This window comes from Solanum stenotomum, chromosome 9 (genome assembly GCF_019186545.1).
Source record: "Solanum stenotomum isolate F172 chromosome 9, ASM1918654v1, whole genome shotgun sequence".
Classification (NCBI taxonomy): Eukaryota; Viridiplantae; Streptophyta; class Magnoliopsida; order Solanales; family Solanaceae; genus Solanum; species Solanum stenotomum.
Window position 1 is genome coordinate 9,330,279 of NC_064290.1, and position 25,110 is coordinate 9,355,388.

The window sequence follows — 25,110 nt, forward strand, 5'->3', positions numbered from 1 at the left end:
AATGATGCATTGAGTTTACATTTTCAGATCAAAAGAAATGATCTATTTAAACCAGGTAATCATATAATGAGTATATATTACCAAGCATTATACACAGTTACCAACTCAAATTATGGAAAAGTGTATAAAAATAAAGGAATGATCGAAATAGATCAAGAATGTGTAGGAATAGCAAGAATTGTTGAAGCAGAAATTCAACAAGCCCAAATTCCAGACGAATATGAAATTCGATTTGGAAAAACACAAGAAATTGGAAGCACTAGTAACCCTAGACTTTCAATAGAATATGGAAGAAATTCAATTAAGAAAAGTATATCTAATAGATATTCATTAAAAATAGAATCTCAAAATATAACAAAAATAAAAGGAAGAATCTTTAATGGATTAGAATGGAAAAACCAAGAAATCTTGATACAAACAGGTGCAACAGCAAACCATGTAAAAGGAATCCTAATAGATGGAATACCTATTTACGAAGGAGAACAATACACCTACCAAACCTTTGAAGGTAACAATTTTAGTTGTAAAAATATGGTAGATTTACCAATACAACTAGACACTATAAGGATCACAGTTCCTTGTTATATTACCAATCACGAAAGTGATCAGGAATTAATTTTAGGAAATTTATTCCAGAATAAATTAGAAGACTATAGCATTGGGAAAAATGGAATAGAAATGCTATACAAAGGTGAAACTTGTTTCATACCAAAGAATTAATGCCAAAAGAAACAATTTTCAAAGTATCTGTATTCATAGAAATAACTTTCTATGATACAAAGTTAACAACCTGTTGTCAAATAGACAATGGATCTGAAGCGAGTCTAGCAAAATCCTTTCTTATAAAGGATTGGGACATAAATCAAAACAATATCTCTATGATAGGAATCACAGGAGATAAAGAAAAAATTAATAAATCAAAAGAAAAGGTAGAAATAATTTTAGGATCAAAAATTGTTTCTATAAATAAATTATTTGCTTATGATAAACTGGAAACAGACTTATTATTAGGAAATGATTTTTTACAACAGTTCCAAGACTACCATCAGACTTTATATATGATAAGTCTAAAAACCCCTTGTGGACATTTCATCAGAGTCCCTAGAAAACAAAATCCATATAGTCTTGAAAAAGATAATGGAAACTTTAAAAGAAAATACTTAGATAATCTAAGAAAAATCTCTTGTAAGTGTCTCAATCTAGAAAAGATTAAAGAAAATTTACAAAAATCTTATAGAGAAAATCCATTAGAAAAATGGGAGCAAAATCATGAAAGGGCAATATTAACCTTAAAAGATCCCAGTATCATCATTAGAGTCAAACCAATGCTCTATAATGAGGAAGATAAAATTGAATTTAAAATTCAAATTAAAGAATTACTCAACTTAAAATGAGTAAAAGTCCTCATAGTAGTCCAGCATTCATGGTAAGAAACCACGCTGAAATGAAAAGAGGAAAAGCTCGCATGGTAATAAACTATAAAGAGCTAAATAAAAATTGTTTATTTGATGGATATTTTATTCCAAATAAAAACAACTTAATTAACCTTGCAAAAGGAAAGACTTATTTTTCAAAATTTGACTGTAAAAGTGGATTTTGGCAAATAAAACTAGCAGAAGACTCTATACAGTTAACTGCCTTTAGCACTCCTAATGGACATTATGAGTGGTTGGTCATGCCTTTTGGGCTAAAAAATGCCCCACAAATATTTCAGAGAAAAATGGATAAAAATTTTTCTGAAAAGGAATTCTTAATCGTCTATATAGATGATATTCTAATATGTTCTAAAACATATGAAGAACATTTAAAACACCTGAAAGAATTTTCAGAAATCTGTCTAAAAAACGGAATAGTGTTAAGTCAAAAAAAGGCTGACATTAATAAAAATGAAATAGAATTCTTAGGAATGATTATTTCAAAGAATGGGATAGAACTACAATCCCATATCTCAAAAAAGATAATAGAATTTCCTGACAAATTAACAACAAAACAAGAAATTCAAAAATTTCTGGGTTGTTTAAATTACGCAGGAGAATTTATTCCGGATTTGGCAAAGAAACGGAATATATTACAAAAATTGATAAGAAAATCCAATAGACTTGGATGGACAGAAGAACACACTCAGTGTATTAAAAATCTTAAAGAAGAATGTGCAAAGTTATCAAAACTTAGATTACCAGAGGATAGCGATAATCTAGTTTTACAAACTGATGCATCAGATTATCATTGGGGAGCATTATTGCAAACCGATCTAAATGAAATTTGCAGGTACACAAGTGGTACTTTTAATGATGCAGAAACAAGATATTCTACGAATGAAAAGGAATTATTAGCAATTGTTAGAGGAATCAGAAAATTTTCTGCTTTTCTTTTACCAAAACAATTTGTCATTAGAACTGATAATACTCAAGTTTCAGGGCTAATATTTAATAAGCTACCTTTCGAACCGCAATACAGGAGATTGCACAGATGGCAGGTGCTATTATCTTTTTATTCATTCACAATTGAATATATTAAAGGAAATGATAATTTTCTTGCAGATTTCATTTCAAGAAATGTCCAGTATGGACAATCATACAAAGATCCTGATGAGCAGGATATACGAAGGTATGAAAAAAGTGGATGAATCCATTGACGAAAAAAGCCAAAAACTTTTTAAAATGAGAGATGAGCTTTCAAAGCTTTCTGAACAAACTCGGATGTTACATTCCGAAATAAACCAGCTTGGAATTACACAAGCAGAAAACATGAGAGAGTTTTTACTCTTGAGTGAATATCTGGACACACGTCCTTTACGGAATTCAAATCCGAACGAGAATATTACTCTCAACAAAGTGGCAGGAGATGTCCCACTAGCACAAAGTGCCAAAAACATCTCGACGATACGCAGGGATATGCCGATTCCTAAGTCTAATGATGAAGGAAAAAGCCCAGCAAAAGAAGCATCAAGCTCATCATCAGCGAAAGCTGAAAAAAGTATATCTGAAAAATCAGAAAATGAAAAAATCTCTGGGAAACCAGAAAGCAAAACTAACCCAGTTCCTACTGGAACAAAAGTTTTTTCTTCATTTCAGGTTGGCAAGCAGCACCCAAAAGAAGAAGAATATCTTGCATTTACAAGATATATCTATAATCTTCCCGAAGAAAGTGGAGAGACTTATGGAGTTTTAGAAACAACAAGTTTGTTTCCTAGAATTTCTATTTTTCCTAACGGAATACCGAGCTTCACAGCTCAATTATTTGAATTTGGATACCTAGATCGCGTTTATACAAAGCCAGATCTAAGAGAAGTGTCCCAATTACCATCTAAATTGTTCGAGGCAATAAAAAACTTTGCTCAGGGCAATGGAGTATACTGCAGATTCTACAGTATTTCTATGGAATGTCAAGACGAACAGGCATATTATCCAACTCTCAATTACATTTCGATTGAGAAAATTAAAGATTTTAACGTCAAGGCTACAGGAGTTGACAAAAAACTCCCCCACCTTAACAAAAAATGGATTCAAACTAGAAGAGCGTTAGGTATTAAAGCCCTATATGCAATTCTAACCAGATTTTACAAGGAAGATTGTAAGGTCATCGATCAAGACAACAACTGGGTCTTGATTACCAAGGGAAAAACCAAATCCAAGGAACTCAGAGAAAGAATCTTGGATATCGAACTTCACAGGCTTGGAGCCACAGAAGAGACATGGAAGCTAGCGTGCAAGATGCTAGATCACGACCACTGATGAAGTGAAGAAGAAGACAGAAAGGATGACGTAAGCACTTACGTCATAAAGCATAAAGAAAAGGAATCTTTTCTTTTCCTAAAAGACAAAAGAAAGGTCACATCCTGTCGACCAATAATTCAGAAGAAGACAATGGAGGCTATTGTCCATTATCAGAAAGAATCTTTTGGCCCCAGCAATAAAGCAAATGACCAAAGATATAATTATGTAATAGTTTAGGAGGTCCCTAAACAATTTTCTTTTGTAATAAGTCCCTCCTTATATCTATAAAAGGAGAGAACTTCATAGGAAGAAGGCAGACAAAAATTTCCTTAGAAAACCCATCTAGAGAAATGTTAGGTACCTTCAAGTATGAAGTGTGAGTGTGAGTAGTAGCTTCTCCCGCTAAGGGAAAAGTATATTTTAAGTTTTATTGTATATGTGAGTATTTTATGTAAAATATATTATGAAATAAAAGTTGGTTTCTATACCCTTCTCTTCAAAAATTCATTAATAGTCTAAGTGAAGATTGAGATCTTCCGCCTATAGGAGGAACAGTAGGTGAAGTAGCCGTGTAGACTGAGGTCGTTGAGGCGAAAAAACTGTTCATGGCCTAAAGGAGAACTGTTGCGGTAGTGATGGGACTATTCATCAATTGAAGAAGAGGAAGGTATACACGCACACTTTTATTACATAATGTTTTTACAATAAAATGCTTATAATTTACATAAAAACATAAAAATATACTTAGTACCTTGTAGGGAATAAAAATATATTTTATACATTATCATGCTGTTTGCATATTTGATTATTACATCATCATGCTATTTGCATATTTAAATAATTTCATTACAAAATGAAGCATGTACAAAGGCATTTGCATAGAATAAGAAATAGTGCATGGAAGCATAAAAAAGCTTTGCATCATATGAACAAAGCAATTAAAGAAATGGAATTAGTATATAAAAATACTAATAATTCCCATGAAATACTGTTATTTTCTATAAGAGAAATGAAAAGATACAGAGCTCAAGAATGGTTTGAGTATCAAATGAAGCTAGCCACTTTAAAGTGTCATAGAATCTTCACTGCTTAGTCAGTATTTATTCCGCAGCCCTGTTTAAACAAACAGCCGTAATATATTTCTCACAAAAAAATTGTGAGATAAAGAACAGATGGATCCTATCCCCTATATCGAACACTCATTCCTTTCTATTGATAGAAAGATCTTCGTCAAATACCGGACTTTGCCTTTTTTTTAGGAATTACTCATATCCAAAGCAGCTTTTCACAAGCACCCCACCCCATAAATAAAAACACAATTTATACATTTTTGTTTGTATAAAGTGAGAGAGGCGAGGGAGAGAACTGAGAGTGACGAGCGAGATTCAGGGGAGAGAGACGAATGACAATGTGATTGTTATGAATTTGAAATGAAACTGTAGCTATAACATTTATTTTTAATTAACAGTTTGTTATAATGCACAAATTTCCCTAAAGTTAATTGACAATAATGAGAACTAAAACCCATGAATGTAATATCTTATTTTTTACTTTGTATGTGTATATTTATTTATTTTGTCTGTGAATACATCAATTGTATGTGTTTTTAAATGTTATGTACATGCTAACTATATATGAAAGATACATAAAGTGTATGATGAATGAATGAGGGAATAAACATCTAAAATTATATGTTGTATGAATGTTGAGTATTTACTTTTAGATTGTATTCTTTTGCTCGCGTTCACTTCGCCCATGAAAAAGGAAAATCCCTTGAAGATGTTGTCTCTATCGAAAGAGTGATCATTTATAAAGTTTTAAGATATATAAAAAATATATAATGTTATCATGTTTTGTATTTTTTTTAAAATATCACTATAAAGAATACTAAGCGAGTAAAAATTGTATTTTTTAAAAAAATATCACTATAAAGAATACTAAGTGAGTCAAAATTGTAACATCAAGTAATTTTCTTGATATTAAATCGCTATAGTATTCAAAAAACACTCAGACAAGTATCGACATTACAGAAAAGTTGAATTGGACATATTTTATATTATACTTCTTATATTTCTTTTTTGATCAAATAAATTAAACACTACTCGGAAAATTACTAAATAATTTTAGAAAGAATTGTATAAAATAACAAACTATTAATTCAAATTAAATATTATAGACATAGTTTCTTTTATTTGTAATTCGCAGCAAACATTTCATGTTTTTGCCATCACATTTGTATACCGAAATATACAAATAGACCAAAATATATAAATGCAGGATCCATTTGTATACTGAAATATACAAATGCAGGACCCGTTTGTATACCGAAATATACAAATGCAAGACTCATTTGTATACCGAAATATACAAATGCACGACCCATTTGTATACCGAAATATACAAATGCAAGACCCATTTGTATATCGAAATATACAAATACAGGACCCATTTGTATACCGAAATATACAAATAGACCCAAATACATATTTTTTATGTATATGTATACCGAAATATACAAATTAATAGTCATAGCAAACTATAGCTATAGCATACAAATATGATTTTTATGTTTGCTAAACCTAAAATTAACCCTTTTTAATACATTTATGAGAGATTTTAGTAGGTGTTTGATCATCATATATTTTAAATAATTTTTTTTTTTTAAGGAGATTTTACTAAGTTACAGCTGAGTATAGAATTATTTTTTGTTATACCCTTTGCAAAGGAGAATCGAGCAATTTATTTGAAATTTATGAAGATAGAATTGAAAAGCAGATTTGGAACACTTTTCCAAATTTGAGATTAAACTTCAAGCTAAAATTTTAAAAAATTATAACGAAACATAGATTTGAAAAAAAAGTTTAAAAAAATTAGATAAATGAATAACTGGCATGACTAAATGGCTCTTGAATTAAAAAGAATTTATACAATTATAAGCATTTTTTATCATGTTTGTAAAAAATAATTTAGGTTATTGAACTCTTATGAAATCATGTTCCGTCGGCACATAATTCTAAGTGTTTGAAATAAGTTTTAGATGATACCTAAAAGGATCCTTTGGTTGTGAATAAGTTTTTGCAGAATGCATAGTTATGAAATTGTATTTCAAAAACTAATAGTGATAAAATTATGAGTAAATGTTAGGTTTATCAAACATAAAAATTATATTAGTGCTCTATGACTATAGTTTTGCTATTTGCGCTTCATAGCAAACTATGTAGCATCAGATCTGTATAAATCGCAAGCATGCATCTCATTTGTATAAAAGTGCAGCGATTGTATATGTATATTGGTTAGATAATTGTATATATGTAACTATTATGTATATGTATCAATGTTTGTGTTTGTATATCTGTATAAAATTTGAATTTGTATACAATTGAATCGAAATAAAATATTTGTATATCAAATCTCTCTCTCGCTTTATACAACACAAATTATACATTGTAATTTGTATAATTTGTGTTTATATAAATAGAGAAAGAGAGAAAGGCAAAAGAGAAGTGGTAGAGGGGGGGGGGGGAGGGGGAATCTGTATTTGTATAATTATAAGTGTATATGACGAATATATATATATATATATATATTTGCATTTGTATATATAGTTTTCTCTCGCTTTATACAAACACAAACGCAATTTATACATTTGTGTTCGTATAAAGTGAGAGAGGCGAGGGAGAGCGGTGAGCAAGATTTCTGGAGAGTGGCGAGCAAGATTTTTGGGGAGAGAGACGAATGACAAAGTGTTTGCTACGAGTTAGAATTAAATGAAATTGTGGTTATAGCATTAATTTCGCAATTTTTTTTATGTAGTTCGAGATGACAACACTGGAACGTTGATTTTTTTCACAAACTCAAATTTGAAAAAAGAAAAACATTATCTTAGAGAGTTTATTAATTTACCAAATATTATTTTAGAGAGGTTATATTGTAGGGAAAATTGTATGAAATAACAAATTATTAATTTAAAATAATTATACGTGATAAGTGTCTCTTATGTGAAACTGGTCCCAAAGGTATTGTCATCTTCAACTTCATCATCAACATTGCTTTCTATGATGATTTTTATAATTTCTTCAAAACTCTAGACTTTTTAACATGTATCATTTTCACTTGAGTAATTAATAGGCAATTGACATTTATTTTATTGCGATAATCGAGATTATTAATCATGACTTCAAATTCATGAATGTCGTTTTAATAAGAAATTTCATTTAAATACCTTGAAGCTTCATCCCCTAAACGATGTAATCAAAATTAACCTTTATTGAATTTCGAATACACACTTTAAATTAATAATTATTGACTAAACAATACCTCTACAAAATAATAATATTTTATGGTCTCAACAAGATTAGTTTTGAGAGGTTTTACTGTATTAATCAAACTTCATGGATTATACCAAATTGGTACTTTGCATGCTAGTTTCACTTTCGGATAATGTAGATAACTTACACTGAGGAACTGTTTGAACATGCGATATGAAATCATGATATGAAAAAAATTGATATAAAATTAAAATTTTGGTTGAATATACAATTTGAATTTCTCAACTGGTATATTTTTTCATAAATATGCAAACCATATAGGTTGTAAAAACTACTCCATCATACTTGTCCAATTCTTATACAATCTTTCCAAATAATTAAACCATAGTTCATAAACAAGATACCAAAATATTTCAAATGGACTACATTGACAAATCAAACATCTCCAAATTTTTTTATTAATAAATATTTTCAATTATAAACTTTCAAATATACATATAACTTATAAATTAAAGATCCACTAATTATATGTATATACATATCACTTTCAACAGTCTCTTACTCTTTGGTGATGAATGGCAGTCTTACTAAACCTTTCCAAGGAAAAAAGGCATCACGCAGGGGATCCTATGTCACCCTACCTTTCAGACTTAGCCATGGAGTATTTACATTGAGAGTTAGCAGTGGCAACAAGAGATAAAAGTTTTCACTTTCATCCGAGATGTAAAAAACTTAACATCTCTCACATATGCTTTGCGGATTATTTATTGATATTTTATAAAGCTGAGGTAAAATTAATACAACTGTTCCATGGACCTTTACTAAGTTCTCAAATGCTTTTGGTTTGTAGACAAATTGTGACAAGAGCTCTGTTTACTTTTCAGGGGTAAAACTAAATGTTAAACAAGAGATTCTAAGGCTCTTGGGCAATAATGAAGGTAGTTTACCCTTTAAGTATTTGGGCATCCCTTTGTCTTCAAAAAATCTTACAATCAGTGAATGTATGCCGGTAGTAGATTGAGTTACAAAAATAGTGAAATGTTGGACTTCCAAAGTGCTTACTTATGCTGGAAGATTACAATTAATTAAGTCTGTGGTGTTTGGTATGCAAACATATTGGGCCCAAATGTTTATTCTCCCTAAGAAGATTATGAAACTAATTGAGCAAGTTTATAGAACTTACTTATGGACACGATCCATTAGAAACTCCAAAAGAGCTTCGATTTCTTGGGAAAATGTGTGCCAACCTAGGGGTGCAGGGGGCTGAATGTCTTACATTTAAGTTGCTGGAACAAGGCAACAATATTAAAGCAATTATGGGCTTTAGTTTCAAAGAAGAACTGTTTATAGGTTAAATGGTCCTATCACCTCTATTCAGGGCAGCCTTGGTGATAGGCTGGAAAAAATGGTCCACTACAACAAGTTCAACATCAAATGTATGTATGCAACGTAACGTTTAGACCACAATACTCCAAAGTACAATGAAAGAGTTTGATATCTCACTCTGCAATCCATCCACATCACAAGTTTTGCTTATGGCTAGCCCTACACCAGATATTTCCAACTGTTGACAGACTGCAAAAGTTTGGTATTGATGTTCCTGGTGCTTGTGTGTTCTGTCCAGCTTCTGTGGAAAATCTGTCTCACTTATTGTTTGACTGCCCAACTACTAATTTACTGTGAAGTAGAATGTTAAAATAGACAAGTGAACATGGGCCTATTGGTTGCTGGCAGAAAGAGGTGGCTCATGCAGTAGGCAGGGCTAAGAAATGATTTGGGAAATGAGGCATATTCAACTACTTATTTGCGATGGTGGTTAATATGATGTGGAAGGAAAGAAACTTGTTGCGATTTCAGGGTGATCAATTCCAAATTGATAAAGTATCAAGAGAGATTGCAATCTACACACACAAGAGGGGCAAGGCAGAAGAAGTGACAAGTTTACCTTCAATAGTTAAACCATATGCCTTGAGGCAAAACTATACTTCTTTTCTTGCTTGGTTTGAATTGTTTAGTTAGATTCAAATCGTAGCTAATTGTTTAGCACCACACTGTTTTTTGTGTTTTTCCCTCTAGTGTCGAACTAGGCTGTAGAGTAGTGAGAAAGAGGTGTCTATTCCTTCAGCATTATAACGTTGCAATTTTGGTAATCAATAATAGTTGTCTATTTCCCAAAACAATAATCCACTAATTATCCATTAATACAATACATTCACATCATCACACGATACAAATAATTTAGTATAAATTATAGGAACCACATATTATAAGTACTAAATAATATCATATCCCTTTTAGTTTTCTATTTACCAAAACTCCTTTAAAAATGATGTTTGCGGGATACATAGCGTTGTGCACGGGATACATTATGTTTGATACATTACATATAGCGGGATACATAGCGTTGTGCACGAGATACATTAAGTTTGATACATTTCACATAGCGAGATACATAGCGTTGTGCACGGGATACATGCGGGATACATAGATAAAATAAGGGATTTTTGAAATTTTTGAAATAAGTAAGGATAAATGGATATTAAGGTAAGTAAAAGAGTGTAGTTAAGTAATTTGTCCAATAATGTATTCACTTTGAACACGAATCTATTTTTACAAATTTTAAAATGATACATTTTTTAAAACAAAATATAAACTTACAGATCAATTTCAAACGTTGATTTGAAATTGAAATCATTATATGAAATTGCACATCCAATCACAAGCAAACACTATCAATTGTTAATTTCATGCCTCAAATTCTTGATTAATAAATTATAAAAGGAAAAATTGCTCAAGTCAAATATTAGCTATGTATTTAATGAAATCAACTATATTTTAAAAAATTACAATAAAACACTACATGTTGATTATTACTATAGTAGATACTATATACCATGTTTATAATCCAATTCCTAAATAAAGTCAAATTTCACTCTCCTCAATCCCCCTCTCTCTGTTGCCGCGCTTCTCTTTTATTTTCTTTTTAATATCCCAATTAGATTTTATTATTCAAAATCAAAATTTCATTGATTTAGGTATCAACCTGTGTATGTATTCATTGAGGTAATCTCGGTATTCTTTAAATTTGTTCTGTATTTTTGTATCTCTCCATATCGTATACTCTCAATCCTTTGTATTTGAGGTCTAGTGAGGGAGGAGAGATTTTTGTATCTATCCTTATCGCATACTCGCAATCCTTTGTATTCGAGATCGGAAGAGGGAGAAGAGTGGATGAATACAATTGTATTTGGTGTATTTCGATTACAATTGATACAAAATAAAAAACAATTATGCATTAAATAAATACAAAATACAATGCAAAATAAATATAAATTACAATCCTCTCTCATTCTCACTCGCCTCTCTCCTCCCTCTCCCGATCTCGCTTCCCTCTTTCCTCCTCATATGTATTCATTTTTATACAAATTAGTTTATATTTGTATTTTCGCAAGAAAGTACAACTAATACAAATGCAGAGCAAACCAAAATATAACTGCGAATTGTAATTTAGTGAAACTGTAGCTAGGAATCCTATTTCAGACCTAATATTTGTTATTTTTTGAAAGTTTCTCATTTTAAAATGACATTTTTACCCTTGTTAAGCTGATGCCCCCCACCAAGAAAAATAAAAAAGATTTGAGGCCCAATCGGGTCCAGAGTATCAGAATTAGGGTCTCACAAATGTGGCCTAGTCTATTTAAACTGATATTCACCTCTCTGCTTTCATTCATCCCCGCCTTGATCTCTGCCTCCTTGAAAATTTTACATAGTGTTTAATAGTACCTTGTTAGGGTTTTTCAAGTTTGATTTTTGAATTTGTAGCTAATTTGTATCGATGAGGAAGACATCCCAGGAATAGGAAGTGCCGTATGACACTTTAAACAGCAGCGGCGGCGCAGTTTCCACTCTCGTTCCCATCCACCGTTGATCGGATTCTATCCAGTCTCCGTTCAATGGTCGGGATCTGTGGCATTCTGCTCCGCCGTTGTGTGTGTGATTTGTAACGGGTCTCTGAGGTTTCATCCATTTTTAAATTATTTATAGTCTTATCGGTCCGATGCCACGTCGACGGTAGCAAAATGCGATGACCGAAGATGCTATGATTGGACGAATAACAAGTTTTAATTAACGTTTCGCATTCTGATAGGAATCTGTGTATGGATTTTTTCAATTTCTTCACGGAGCCGTTTCGTGCGATTACATTCCTTTTCAAATTTATAATTTATTTTGAAGCCAGTGATGATTTTTATATAAATATTTGGAATTACCGTCTGAACATTATTGATGTGTGATCGACTATCTGAGGCTTCACTATTTTTTCCAAACATTTCATAAATTGAGATATCTTAATATTAACGAAAGATGTGATAAATGGTTATGAAACTTGTTAATTCTATTAACCAATCTAGGAGTTTTGGGCGGAAATCATTCTGACTACATTTTTATGCTACAACGCTGGAATAAAAATCCTTATTTGTACTTATACTAAACCAGTAGTAAAAAACATGCTTTAACCATCTCAAAATTTACCATAAACATCCTTATATTAACTTTTGGTAAATCTGTAGTCAAAAAAGTTAAAAATGCTAACAATGAATTGGTAAACAAGTACTCAAAAAAGTTAAAAAACTGGTAAACCTGTGGTAAAGAAGAAAGATATCAGTAATTTTCTTTGGGGAAAACAGAAGAAAAACAGCGAAAAGAGGTGTATACAACGAACTTAGACATCAACGAGGAAAATAATACTTGTTGGAGTAGAACCATTAGTTGGTAATTTCCTCATGGATGGAAAACTTTAAACTTGAAAAACTTAAAGTGGTGTTTGGTTATTTAATTTGGCAAATATATTTGCCTATTCCTAGTTCTCAAATAGTAGTTGGTTCAAGTTCTAATATTTGGGAAAATTTAAAAATTACTCTAAATTATTACTCTCTTTTTCATTTTATGGGACCTGTTTTTCTTTTTAGTCTATCCAAAAAAAGACATTTTTATATTAAGTAATAATTTAACTATAAAATGTCTATTTTACTCTTAGTGAAATGATTTATAGTTACAAAAATTTTTATCATTCATATTAGACCACAAGTTTTAAGTCTTTTTTTCTTTTTAAATTACGTATTGAGTCAAACTATCTCATATAAAATGAGACGGAGAGGGTATATTTTATAAAAAATACCTATTATTCATTAATTTCAACTAATATTTGTTATTAACTCCTTCGGAAAAGTTTGAGTTCTAATTTGAGTGATAAAATTGAGAAAAAAGAACAATTTATGTTTAGTGGGTTATAATTATAACTTAATCAGTGATAAGTTTGAGTATGCAATTATTATATTGTTTTGCCTATATTGTTATTTTGTTATTGTTGATTGTTATCAATTATATTATAAGGTTATATTTTAACGGAACATATCCATTATAAAATGATAAGTAATAAATTTATGGATATTTTAAATAATTTTTAGAACTTATGATTATAAATCATATTTTTTGAAATAGTCAAATATTTTTGGTAAAATTTGGGGTCAAACACATGGTGAAACTTTACCAAAAACTTCACCCAAATATAATCTACCAAGAATATTTGAGTACTTAGGATCAAACGCTAGCTTATCATATAATATGGAGATTTAGGAGAAATGTGCTTGATACATATATATATCTTAGCGATTAGTTTTTTAAAATGTGCTTGACACATTTTTATTTCAGGGGTTAGTTTTTTAACTTTCAACTGCTAGTTTTTTAACAAAAGTTAATCGAAAAATATTTATTGCAAATTTCGGGATAGCTAAAGAACATTTTTTGTTCACAATTATAGCGTAAGGATATATTTTAAGTTCGGGTTATTCATGGTTTTACCCCATAACTCAATAATCTAGTATTGTATTGAGAAACTACCAAACTAACATAAAATGAAAAAGAAGAAAATGGAAACAACAATAAAGAGTCCAGCACCAAAACATATATTTTTTGAACCTTAAACACCAAAAGAGACCCTCTCTAAAATATACACATCAAAATAGACAGTTTGCCCATTTATAACTATCATCTTTTAACGTTGTAATCCTCGTTAATTTCAAATTCATCAAAACTAACATTACACAAATTTTAATGATAGTTCGTCCATAAATGGGCAAATCATGATTCTTTTTGTCAACTTCTTACTTGAATATACATCCCTTTCTCAATTATAAGTGTATTGTAAACTCTTTTTGATACATAAAATCAAGATTTTTTTCAATAATAAAAGTACAAAAAGAGATTTTTTTTTTTCATAAAATGAATTTTACTATTTATTTGCTTACAACAATAGTAAAAAAAACTACTAAGGACGGGACAACATCTCCTCTTATGACCAATTTCTCAACATAAACACATTGTTGTGTCATGCGACTTGGAGCAATGCCTAATTTATATCTACGACATTTAGTATTGTTGACTCCAGAAGTTCTCAAACATGCTTATTATGTTTCTCTTCAGATTCTTTTAGTAATGTCATCCTTAGAAGATTCTCATCTTCTACAAATTTCATATTGATGTGTAAAGTCGTTGTACCACCGTCGAAAAAGGTTTTCCTCACCCGTAAAAGAATGGTGTTAGTTTCATTTATGAGCATGTTTTCTGTCCATTGAAAATAATCGCATCCATCAGTTTTCTAAAATAACAAAACAAGAGATCAAGTGAGTATCCAAATATTTTGAAGTGGACAACTTAATTATTTTACCTTTGAATGTGCACAACTCCAAAACTTACGATCATAATTTCTTGGAGTCATCAATGTTTTCATTTTGCAATACTCTTTGCATTTACAAACATCTGGTTCAATTGAATATTCAGACTTTCCGAATTGTTGAGACATGACTATCAAATTTCAAAATTCAAAATATAAAGTATGAAAAAGTAGAAGATGAATGAGAAAATGTGGAGTGAATAACTCATATTTATGGTTGAAGAAAGAGATATAATTTCAAGTGAGAAAGAAAGAGATATAAATTCACGTGAGTGGAATTAACAAAAAGAATTATAGTTTACTCATTTATGGGCGACCTATCATTTTTTTTTATGTGTGTTTTTAGAGAAGATCCCTTTTGATGTTCAGAATTCAAAAAATATTCATTTTGATGTCGGACTCCAACAATAAACACGAACAGACAGTTAGGTAAAAAGAAAAATAATTAGATATAGCGAACCCACACATTAAAGCCTAAATCTTTTCTATTTTGAACTAAGAGCAATAAAGATGATTGGAGGGATAAATAATTGGTCATTTCGTCAAAAATTCTATTTACACGAGTATTCCCCCGTTCCTATTTATATGTCACCATTTTTTATTTTACATGCATTAAAAAATTAAGTAAGTTTTACTTAATTTTTTTTTAAGTCAACTTTTCAATCCATGAATATAAATTAATTTATTTTGATTAATTAATTTGACCAATCAATATGAATTATTCACTAAGTTTTTCTATATTGGTCAAATGTATATTTTTAAGGCTAATAACTCACAAAGGTAAAATAGAAAAAATATTGTAATTTATGCATTGATTTTATGAAAAAAAAAATATTATGTACTAACTATTTATAGTAAAGATGACATATAAAAAATGAACGGAGGAAGTATAATCTAACAATTTTTTTACTTAAACAAAATTAAAATTTAGAAATTCTAGTTCCAGGACTCTCCCTAAACACAAGGGTACAAAGAGTACAAGTTTAGTTTTTTCTAGTGGAAAAAAATATTTTCCAAATTGGCTTGCTGTGATTTTATTCCACTTTCTTGGATAAGAAGAATTTCTCAGTATCCAAAACCAAATTTTTCACCTCCTAAGACCTACGTAAACAATGACGATTTGAGTATTTTATCACAATAAAAATATGTTTTCCTCTTGGATAGTGTATAAATAGTAGTAGCAAGCATATTGTGATTTCATTCATAATCCAGCTTAACTATTCATTTAAAAAATGGAAGGCACCAATAATGTGGTTCTACTGGATTTCTGGGCAAGCTCATTTGGTATGAGGCTAAGAATTGCATTGGCATTAAAAGGGATCCAATATGAAGGGAAGGAGGAAAACTTATTTGACAAAAGTCCTCTGCTTCTAGAGATGAACTCTGTTCATAAAAAAATCCCTGTTTTGATTCATAATGGCAAGCCAATTTGTGAGTCTCTTATCATTCTTGAGTACATTGATCAAGTTTGGCATGACAAATATCCCTTACTTCCTTCTCACCCTTATGATAGATCCCAAGCCAGATTCTGGGCTGACTATATAGATAAGAAGGTATGATTGTTTGTTTATGTTAGTAGTCATAGTATTGCTCCTGTAGTTTCTTGTCCTTCACAGTCTGTTGATTTGTATCTCGGTTATCATATCATTTTGTTACTATCTGTTGTTTGTTGTACTTCCATTACATCAGAAGTAGCCCCTCCACTTCTGAGGTAAAGATAAGATCTGTGTACACTCTACCCTCCTTAGATCTCACTTTGTTTGGCTATACTGGTTATATTGTTGTTGTTGTTGTTGATAGAGATGAGAACTGTGTACACTCTACCCTCCTCAGACCCCACTTTGTTAGACTACACTGGTTATATTGTTATTGTTGATAAAGATAAGATATGTGTACACTCTACCCTCATCAGACCCCGTTTTGTGAGACTACACTGGTTATATTGTCAGACTATCTGTTGTTTTTTGTGCTTCCGTTACATCAAAAGTAGCTTCTCCACCTCTGAGTTAAAAAGATATCCTACTCTCTACCCTCCTCAAATCTAACTTTGTGAGACTACACAAGATATATTGTTGTTGTTGATAAAATCAAGGAACAATTTCTCTTTTACTTTTACTGACTCCTTTACTACTAATGGATATCGCAGATATATAGCACAGGAAGAAGAGTTTGGAGTGGTAAAGGTGAAGATCAAGAGGAAGCAAAGAAGGAATTTATAGAAATCTTTAAGACATTGGAAGGAGAGCTTGGAGACAAAACATACTTTGGTGGTGATGAAAATTTGGGTTTTGTGGATGTGGCTTTGGTTCCTTTCACTAGTTGGTTTTATTCATATGAGACTTGTGCAAATTTCAGTATAGAAGCAGTGTCCAAAACTAGTGGCATGGGCTAAAAGATGCATGCAAATTGAGTGTGTCTCAAACTCCCTTCCTCATCCTCACAAAATCTATGCTTATGTCTTGGAACTCAAGAACAAATTTGGTCTAGCCTAGCCTAGTTACTCACACACTTTAATCGAGGAAGCTTAGTAGCTCAATTGGTTTGTTACGTGAACTTTTTCCTTGAATTAATGTAGTGTACGCCAGAGTGAATTTACTGTGTAATTTATGGTGCATGTGAACCCATGATTTTTACCGAAATTAGATATTTTGTACTGTCACATAATTTCTTTGAATCAATAGTTGGTTGAGTTAAATAAATAAAGTATAAGCTCTATATGTGATCAAGTTGATCTTCTTAAGAGTTCTACAACTGAGGTTAATAGTTCCTTCATATATGTAAGTTTTGTTTATTGGAACTGAGAAATTTTGGCACGGAATGGGAGCAAAAGTCATGTTCCAACACTTCAAGTTTCAAAAGTCTTTCTCCAATTGAGCAGATTTTCTAGAATTGTCCAAATAGGCTCAAATTACAATTCGTTTCGAAGATGATCTCTCTTTTTTTTTACATTATAATCATTTGCTGCTATAGATCCCTCAACATAACATTCACAAAAACAAAGTGAGGGAGAATTTTTTTTTTCTTTATTCATCAAAGTGCAATAGTTACACAACATTGATCAGTAAGCTCTATAGATTCCTACTTGGGACTTTGCTAGCCAATAAATAGGGTGGTACACGTAGCATCCCACATTCACACGTCAATATTTTGACCTATGGAACATCAGACTATTGAACGTGGGATCAATAGGTTAGATGGAGACAACTTTACTGTTGCACCAAAGCTCCCTTTCTGACCTTGCTAGCAAATGCCCACAAAAAATCAAAGAAATTCAAGTTACAAAAATTAGCTTGTGATCACGAGTCTGTAGGCTTTTATCTATCAGGTTAACTTAATTGCATAAGCGAAGTAAGCTTTTCACCCTTGCTACGTAGGAGGAAAGAACCGGTTGAGATTGAATGGCAACGTGTAGAATTCTTCGTTTCTGTTGTCACCTCTGAAAGTTCTGAACTTCACCCACCAAGGCATGCCCCGGTCTTTCTTTGCTTTCTCCACATCCAATGTGTTGTCAAGAAACACAGCAACTATTAGCCCCACCATTGGAGGTGACGTGAATATAGTATTGACAAATGCATTGAACTGCAAAGCAAAATGCCAACATTTCAGACCAATTTTACAACAGCAACAACAACATACCCAGTGTAACTCCACAAGTGGGGTCTGCAAAAGGTAGAGTGTATGCAGACCTTACCCCAACGTATATAATTGAAGCTGCAGGTGATTTAAATAGTACTCACCCATCCGGCGTTGGTTTGAACAAGACCATGACGAGCTGGATACCAATATTCATTGAAAAATTGTGGAATTGATATCCCGAGGAACAGTGATAGTCCCGTTATAATGAGATTCCTCATACAATTCAAATTTGTGAACTGAAGAAATGATAATCCAACGGAGCCTGCAGAAGTGAAACCAACCTTACTATCTGGAGGATATCATAAATAAACTATGTTATCTGAAATAATAGCATACCTACAAGTCCAAACAGAACACAATACAGTGCCGCATATATCGGGAAAGGTATCGATGCAAAAACAGCCCCAAACTTCCCTGCATACAGCAAACAGTTTTTTTTAAGTGGTCTAAAACATCTCGGTATTTCTGAAATTCAACATCAAATACTAGAAAAAATAGCAAGGGAATAGATTAAAAAGTATTCAGGAAAATATATAACTTGATAGAATGTGAATGTACTTACCAAGCATAGAAAAGAATATCATGAAACCAGCAGAAATTTGAACAACTCTGCGACTTCCAACTCGAGTCAATCCAAGAAGTCCCACATTTTCTCTGAAATGAATTGCGATGGTTACTTCTTACCTATAAATCATCCCAAACTACAGAGAGGGCTATATTGTGATGCCTGAATTCTTACACAGAAACAGTGGAACCAGTGCATGTTCCAAAAAGTCCATCAAGCAAAATGCCTATTCCCTGCAAAATGAAAATTAGAACAATAAAATGTTTGTTTTTTTTAAAAAAAAATGAACTTGATCAAAAGAACTAATAATGAGAATCTGCTTTTACAGTTACGAAATTATTGGCGACAAAATATTAGTATCAATTAGAAACTTCCCAGAAATGTTGTCTAATTCTCCGCAATCAGAAAGAGTAAGGCATAGCACACAAGAATTAAGAAAAGCTACCTGCCATCCAATGCCACGGCTTAGTACATAGGCAGGAGGTGGAGTGGCAATTGCAAGACGAGATGCCGCCATATAAGCTCCGGTTGACTGCACATAGTAAAAGTGATAAAATACTATTTTCCATATGACAGAAAATGTGTCTTCATCAAGTGAAAATAATAACTAAGACGAAACCAATTGTATTGCAATGATCTCACATTATTCAACTAGAGGCATTCATTACGATTTTCATTGAGAAAGGATTAAAAGATACAAAAAGGAGTTCAAAACATCCAATCTAAGGAAAGCTTCAAAGAAACAGTCCAAGCACAGTAAGACAAATTTGGCTAAGTACTGATCGTCGATCAGCTATCAATAGCAGTTTGTAAAATATCCTCGTCATCTGAATCAGTTCTGTTCATTTTGCTAAATGAATGAAGAAAAGAACCAGGTCTGTTAAGTACCTCAACCATTGAGACAACAACTGCAGACATCATAGCAAAAGAATGCCCCGCTGCAAAAGTAGGAGGACCCCATTGCAGGGGATATGGTAATTTGAACCTGAAATTACATTGCAAAGGGAAGTTTAAAAACATTGGGGCACATCAATAATTGTATTTTAAAAGAACACCAAGCACTAAACACACCATGGAGCAGTAGAAATGAGATTTGCTCTATCAGTGCGGCAATTATGTTGAGTTATAGCATGTTTGCCATGGTACGCCCCACTAGCCGTCAGAATAATGGAATATATCCAGATAATGGAAACACAAATCAAAACAGGGAATCGCTCGAAAATTGGAAAATCCCTCATTGGTTTAACATTCTTTAGATACTGCAAAAATATAAGTGTTACTTGAGTGAACTCGAGAGTATGAGTGAGGAAATGTTCCATTATTTTAAAGCAACACTTACTTGTGACAAGCCAATGACCAACAATAGCATTGGAAGCCCAATTTCAATGCAATTCCCTAGCTGCAAATATGAGCAAACAATTCATTAAAAGAGGGAAAAGATGATTCAGCTTACTGCTTGTTTTATGAGTAACTAGTGAGCATAACTCGAGGGTCATATAAATCCAACAATCTAAATCCAGAGAAGGAAAGTAAAAATTATACTTAAGATTTCATGGCAGAAATAAATATTTCTAGAACTTGAAGCAAATCTTAAACCAGACAAAAATCAGCTTATTAAATCTTTTGGTTATAGACAGCCGTTAGCATGCCATATTGAATTCTGAATATTTTGCTCCAGTCAGGAAAAATAAAGAGAAGACTTATAGAACTTCAAAAAGCATCAAACCAAGTTCCAACAATGGTGAGAAAGAGTTAACAAGAAATAAGTTCAAGACAAGTGGCTTCCCAGTATAAAAGTGGCAAGAAATACTTACTGCAGGAAAACCTCGCTGAAATAAGCCGAAACCAACTAATCCCACAACAGGTGCCATCCCAAGGGGACTGAAAAACCTGTAAATGAGCAGCAAGCCAGTCAAGAATATGGCCAAGTACTTACTCTACCTAACTGAGCAATAAAATACTAGTACCATACCGTGAGAAGAGCCCCCAAACTTGGCTGTATCCCAAAATAATTTGAATGCTAGCTGCAACAATTAAAGCTCCTTGAATAGCTCGCATCGTATGTACAAATCTCTGCGGTACAGTTAAATCCTTAAACATCTTTTTGTAGAAGATTATGGGTACAATATGAAAAAAACTAAAGTACGGATCAATATATCTCAATTGATCTGGTTTACAAAACCAACGCAGCCTAGGCAGTACATAATTTAATTAGTGATGCCATAAGGATTGTTTTCAGATCAATCACTAGAGAAAACACAAAAAAAGGTATAATTTGTGCACAATGAACTGGAAGAAGAAACATATACAAGCTCACTTGCTGAATTTGCCAGTATATATCAGTCTAAAAAAAGGACTAACATGGTGGCATAGCATTTTACAGACTACAAATATTATAGCCTTCAAAGAGTCTGCTGATCATTGAAACAAATCTGATTGAGAAATGACCGAGTTTCAAACACTTACTACATGTGGATCACTAATTCGTTGAAGATGTGAGTCGCTAATTATATAGACTATTGGAATGACATATGCAAAGGAACCTCCAACAACAGCGGGCAACCGAGTTCCAAACAGTGCTTGGAGAAGTGTATTTATTCCAGCCACAAAGAGTAGCGTTTGTATAACCCTTGCTTTGTCCCCCTGAATAGAGAAATGACAGATCTTTTTGATGAGTAAATAAGCTTGAGATTTCACTGTTTTATGCTAATACAGAGATATCAGTTCTTTCCACTGTTGCACATGGACTGTGATACATATGATAAGATAACTAGAGAATCAGCTTACATCTGATCCGCCCATTAAGGGTACAAGCGCTGAGGGGATCATCACACTTGTGCCGAGCACTAATATGTAATTTTGAAAGGCTAACAAGATGGTTTCAACTGCAGATAAGAAAAAATTGCTTTAGTAAATACACAAGGTGATAGTGATGACACTTCACACTGATGTTATCTAATGATTAGCTAGACAGGACAGTTCAAAACAATAATAAGTAACAACAACTAAAACTACTACTACGCCTCAATCCAAGTAATTTAGGGGGCTGGACTGTTCAAAAAGAAACGAAACGAACACTTGCATAACCTATTAAAGATTTTGAACTTTTCTATACTACCAATTGTTTCCCCATGTTAAATACACAATAATCTGCACAAAAAAAGTTTATATTTGTAGCAATATTTGAATAATCAGACAAGTCCCAATGTTAAATGGCACTAATGTGTCAGCATTCTTCTAAAAACCAATTGTTTAGAGATTAACTGAGCAAAGGCTTCATCAGCCATTAGACCTTCCAAATATCCTTGAATTGAACTACATTTATAACAAGCCTTACACTGCAATACCAACCAGAAAAAAAATTCTTTTGTTCATTCAGAATTTACCTGAAATGTGTATTACTTAAAGAAAAAAAGAAACCTTACTGTGACATGGTTAAGAAATGCCAGGAAAGTGAACTCCTCTATCAACCCAAAAGCCCAAAATTAAGCAAGATAGCAGTCATAAACAGGAATTAAAATGTCATCAAAGTTCTAATCTTTAATACAACAAAAGAAGAAACATCAAAAGCCCAAGATTGAGCAAGATAGCACTCATAAACAAGAAATAAATGTCAAAGTTACAATCTTTAATACAAAAAAGAATTTCTTTTTTTTATCAAAAGCAAGCCAACCAGCATTCACAGTACCCCATTTTGAACCATCAAACAATTAGTAAAGACAATTAAAAATATCACCTTTATAGGCACACAAAAACACAGAACCCCAAAGAAATGTTTCAAAAGTTGCCAACTTTGAAAATGTTAACCTTTCTCTCATCAATTCTAAATGGCCCACTCCACTCCTCCAAGGGGAGTAAATAAACAAAAACAAGAATGTCCCCAGCATTGTTTTTTCACATTCCAAACAAAACTCAAAACCAATGAAGACACAAACTACAAGTTTAGAGCAAACATGAAGTAAAAAAAGAGAGAAAATATACCCCATGGAGGATTTGAGTCTATGCAGTACTCAAGGTCTTGAAGTTGTTCCATTGGAGGATGAGAAATGTCAGCCATTGTCATTTGGTTCTATTCTTCCTCTTCACAGAATCAAAACAAAGAATATAACATAAAGAAGAAAGAATATTAACACACACTCAAAAACTCTAAAGAAAATAAAAGAGAGAATATTTGTGAACAAGAGAAAGAAAGCAGAGAACTAAGAACAAAGTAAAGCACAAGCCAGCAGCAATAGCACTCACACTATAACCCCCCAACCCCACAAGTTCAAAAGAGAAAAATACATTAAAAAATGACTAGCAAGAATTTACAAGGAATAAATGTCCCTCAGTATATTATTTTATTTAAAAACAAACAGTCACATTATAGGGCGGTCGACTATGAAAATTGTGAGTATTTAAAAAAAAAAAATTGTGTTTAAAGTGAAAAAAAAAATTATATTCAAAAGTTGAAGTTGGATAAAAACAATGTTTGACTCTTATAACTAAACAAGTATTTCAAAATTTAACTCAAACAAAAAAATATAAAATTTCATGATCAAACGCCTTGTCCTAGTGCGATTTTACTAACCTGAGTTAAGAAAACTAAACTGCAAATAGAGCTTTTGTAGTCTATTTTTTGAAAGTTGTTCAACAAAAAAGGGCCTGATTATTGGTTATATTACAGAAATGCCACTGTTGTTGTTGGGTCCCACAAGAGGTCAAAACTCAAAAAATGGAATGGTAAATTTCATGTTTCATCTTCCTCTGTGTCTCTTTAATTTTTGAATTTTAAATGTGAAATTCTGTTGGAAGAGACTATTCATGTAATTAGGACTCTTTTATTAAGTAAGTACTTACTATTTTAGTTACTTAATGCCAATTTAAGTAGATAGTTTTTCTTTGTGTGAACACGGTTTTTTGTTTCAAAAAAGGTGGACAAAAATATTAATTTCAACAGTTTGATTTGCCTTTCTATGAATTATTATATGATTTATATATGTTTGTTATTTACATTTAGCTTATATATGTCAAAAATTTGGTGTGTATATTAAGAATTTTGTTTTCCGTAGGATATTTTAAGTAATATTTAATTTTGTTTTTCAGGATCCAAAAGAATCAATTTTGACCAAGAATATGAAATGTATTATACTGTCATTAGTGGTTATGCTCATTTATCTTCTTTTTTATTTTATTTTTTTAAGTGTGCATTTTTGATAATGTAAATGTTTTTTTTTTAAAAAAAAAGATCCCTATTACATAGGATATGGGAAAAGTAAATTTTAACCCAGGATTAATGACTGAGCTAAAATTTTCATTAAAAAATATCAAAATTTAAAGAAGTAAGTTTACAAAAAAAAAAGTCTGTATTACGGAAAAATGTTACCTAACTATAGAATGTTTATTTTCCTAACCTCCCCCCTCCTCAAAACATGGAAAAACTAGAAGGCGTTTGATCCAAATTCTAAAAAAACAAAACATCATTTTTTTTGGGAATTTAATTATAATTGTATTTAGAGCCTATTTGAATTGACTTAAAAGTAGTTTTTAAATTAAAAATAAAAGATCAAACTAAAATGACTTTTAAGTCAAAAAAAAGAAGTAGGGAGAGACCTACTTTTGATTTTTGACTTATTTTAAGTCATTTTTAAACTTATTTTAAGTCACTTTTGATCTTGTCAAACACTTCCTAACATATTTTAATTCATTTTTGACTTATTTTAAGTTATTTTTTATATTTGTCAAACACTTCTATAAGTTAAAAATTGACATAAAAGTATGTTTGACCAACTTTTAAGTCAATCCAAACACACTCTTAATTTTCTTTTATTTGTAAATTTATGAAAATTGAGTTGAAAAACAAGTTTGAAGCACTTTGTAAAATTTGGAATCAACTCCAAAATGGATTTGTAAATTTTATAATGAAACACTAATTTTACAATAAATAAAAATAAAATAAAATAAAATAAAATAAATAATTCTCATGATCAAACGGCTTCTGACTTTTTTAATACCATCTCCAATCCATCTCTATTTTACTCTCTGTTCTCTATATTTAGAGAGTAAAATAGAGAATGGATTTTCCAAGCACTCTCTATTTCACTCTCTATTATTCTTCAATTATAGAGAGGTGAATAGTAGTTCTCCATTTATTTTTAATTATTTTAATATTATTTCTATTATATTACTAATTAAATCTTTATCATTTGTAATTAT

At 31.5% G+C, this 25,110-nt stretch overlaps 1 protein-coding gene, 3 non-coding genes and 1 pseudogene across 6 annotated transcripts; 4 read left to right on the top strand and 1 right to left on the bottom strand.

Annotated features, from left to right (window-relative positions):
- Positions 1-11,814: 11,814 nt before the first annotated feature.
- Positions 11,815-11,879, top strand: LOC125878056 (small nucleolar RNA U49). Its single transcript, XR_007447680.1, has one exon. It is a non-coding gene; the product is annotated as a small nucleolar RNA U49 (small nucleolar RNA).
- A 156-nt stretch (positions 11,880-12,035) lies between these two features.
- On the top strand, positions 12,036-12,189 carry LOC125878053 (small nucleolar RNA snoR2/U65). Its single transcript, XR_007447678.1, has one exon. It is a non-coding gene; the product is annotated as a small nucleolar RNA snoR2/U65 (small nucleolar RNA).
- Positions 12,190-12,214: 25 nt separating this feature from the next.
- On the top strand, positions 12,215-12,296 carry LOC125878047 (small nucleolar RNA snoR77Y). The gene has a single exon (XR_007447672.1). It is a non-coding gene; the product is annotated as a small nucleolar RNA snoR77Y (small nucleolar RNA).
- Positions 12,297-15,913: 3,617 nt separating this feature from the next.
- LOC125876585 (probable glutathione S-transferase parA) lies at positions 15,914-17,456 on the top strand (annotated as a pseudogene).
- A 245-nt stretch (positions 17,457-17,701) lies between these two features.
- LOC125877047 (nucleobase-ascorbate transporter 1) lies at positions 17,702-23,186 on the bottom strand. Of its 3 annotated transcripts, none has more exons than XM_049558353.1 (14): positions 22,652-22,845; positions 21,703-21,800; positions 21,382-21,558; positions 20,888-20,988; positions 20,730-20,805; positions 20,255-20,314; positions 19,987-20,174; positions 19,804-19,900; positions 19,361-19,447; positions 19,090-19,148; positions 18,913-19,004; positions 18,687-18,764; positions 18,452-18,612; positions 17,702-18,293 (listed from the first exon to the last, which is right to left on the bottom strand). In XM_049558353.1, exons 1-14 carry the CDS (start codon positions 22,800-22,802, stop codon positions 18,081-18,083), a joined length of 1,638 nt encoding a protein of 545 aa, XP_049414310.1. In that variant the 5' UTR covers positions 22,803-22,845; the 3' UTR covers positions 17,702-18,080. The 3 variants fall into 3 exon arrangements, 2 of the variants coding, with proteins under 2 accessions (XP_049414310.1, XP_049414311.1); XM_049558354.1 differs by lacking the exon at positions 22,652-22,845 and adding an exon at positions 22,897-23,186 and having other exon boundaries at positions 17,703-18,293; XR_007447568.1 differs by having other exon boundaries at positions 18,088-18,293; positions 18,691-18,764; positions 22,652-22,847.
- Positions 23,187-25,110: the final 1,924 nt, after the last annotated feature.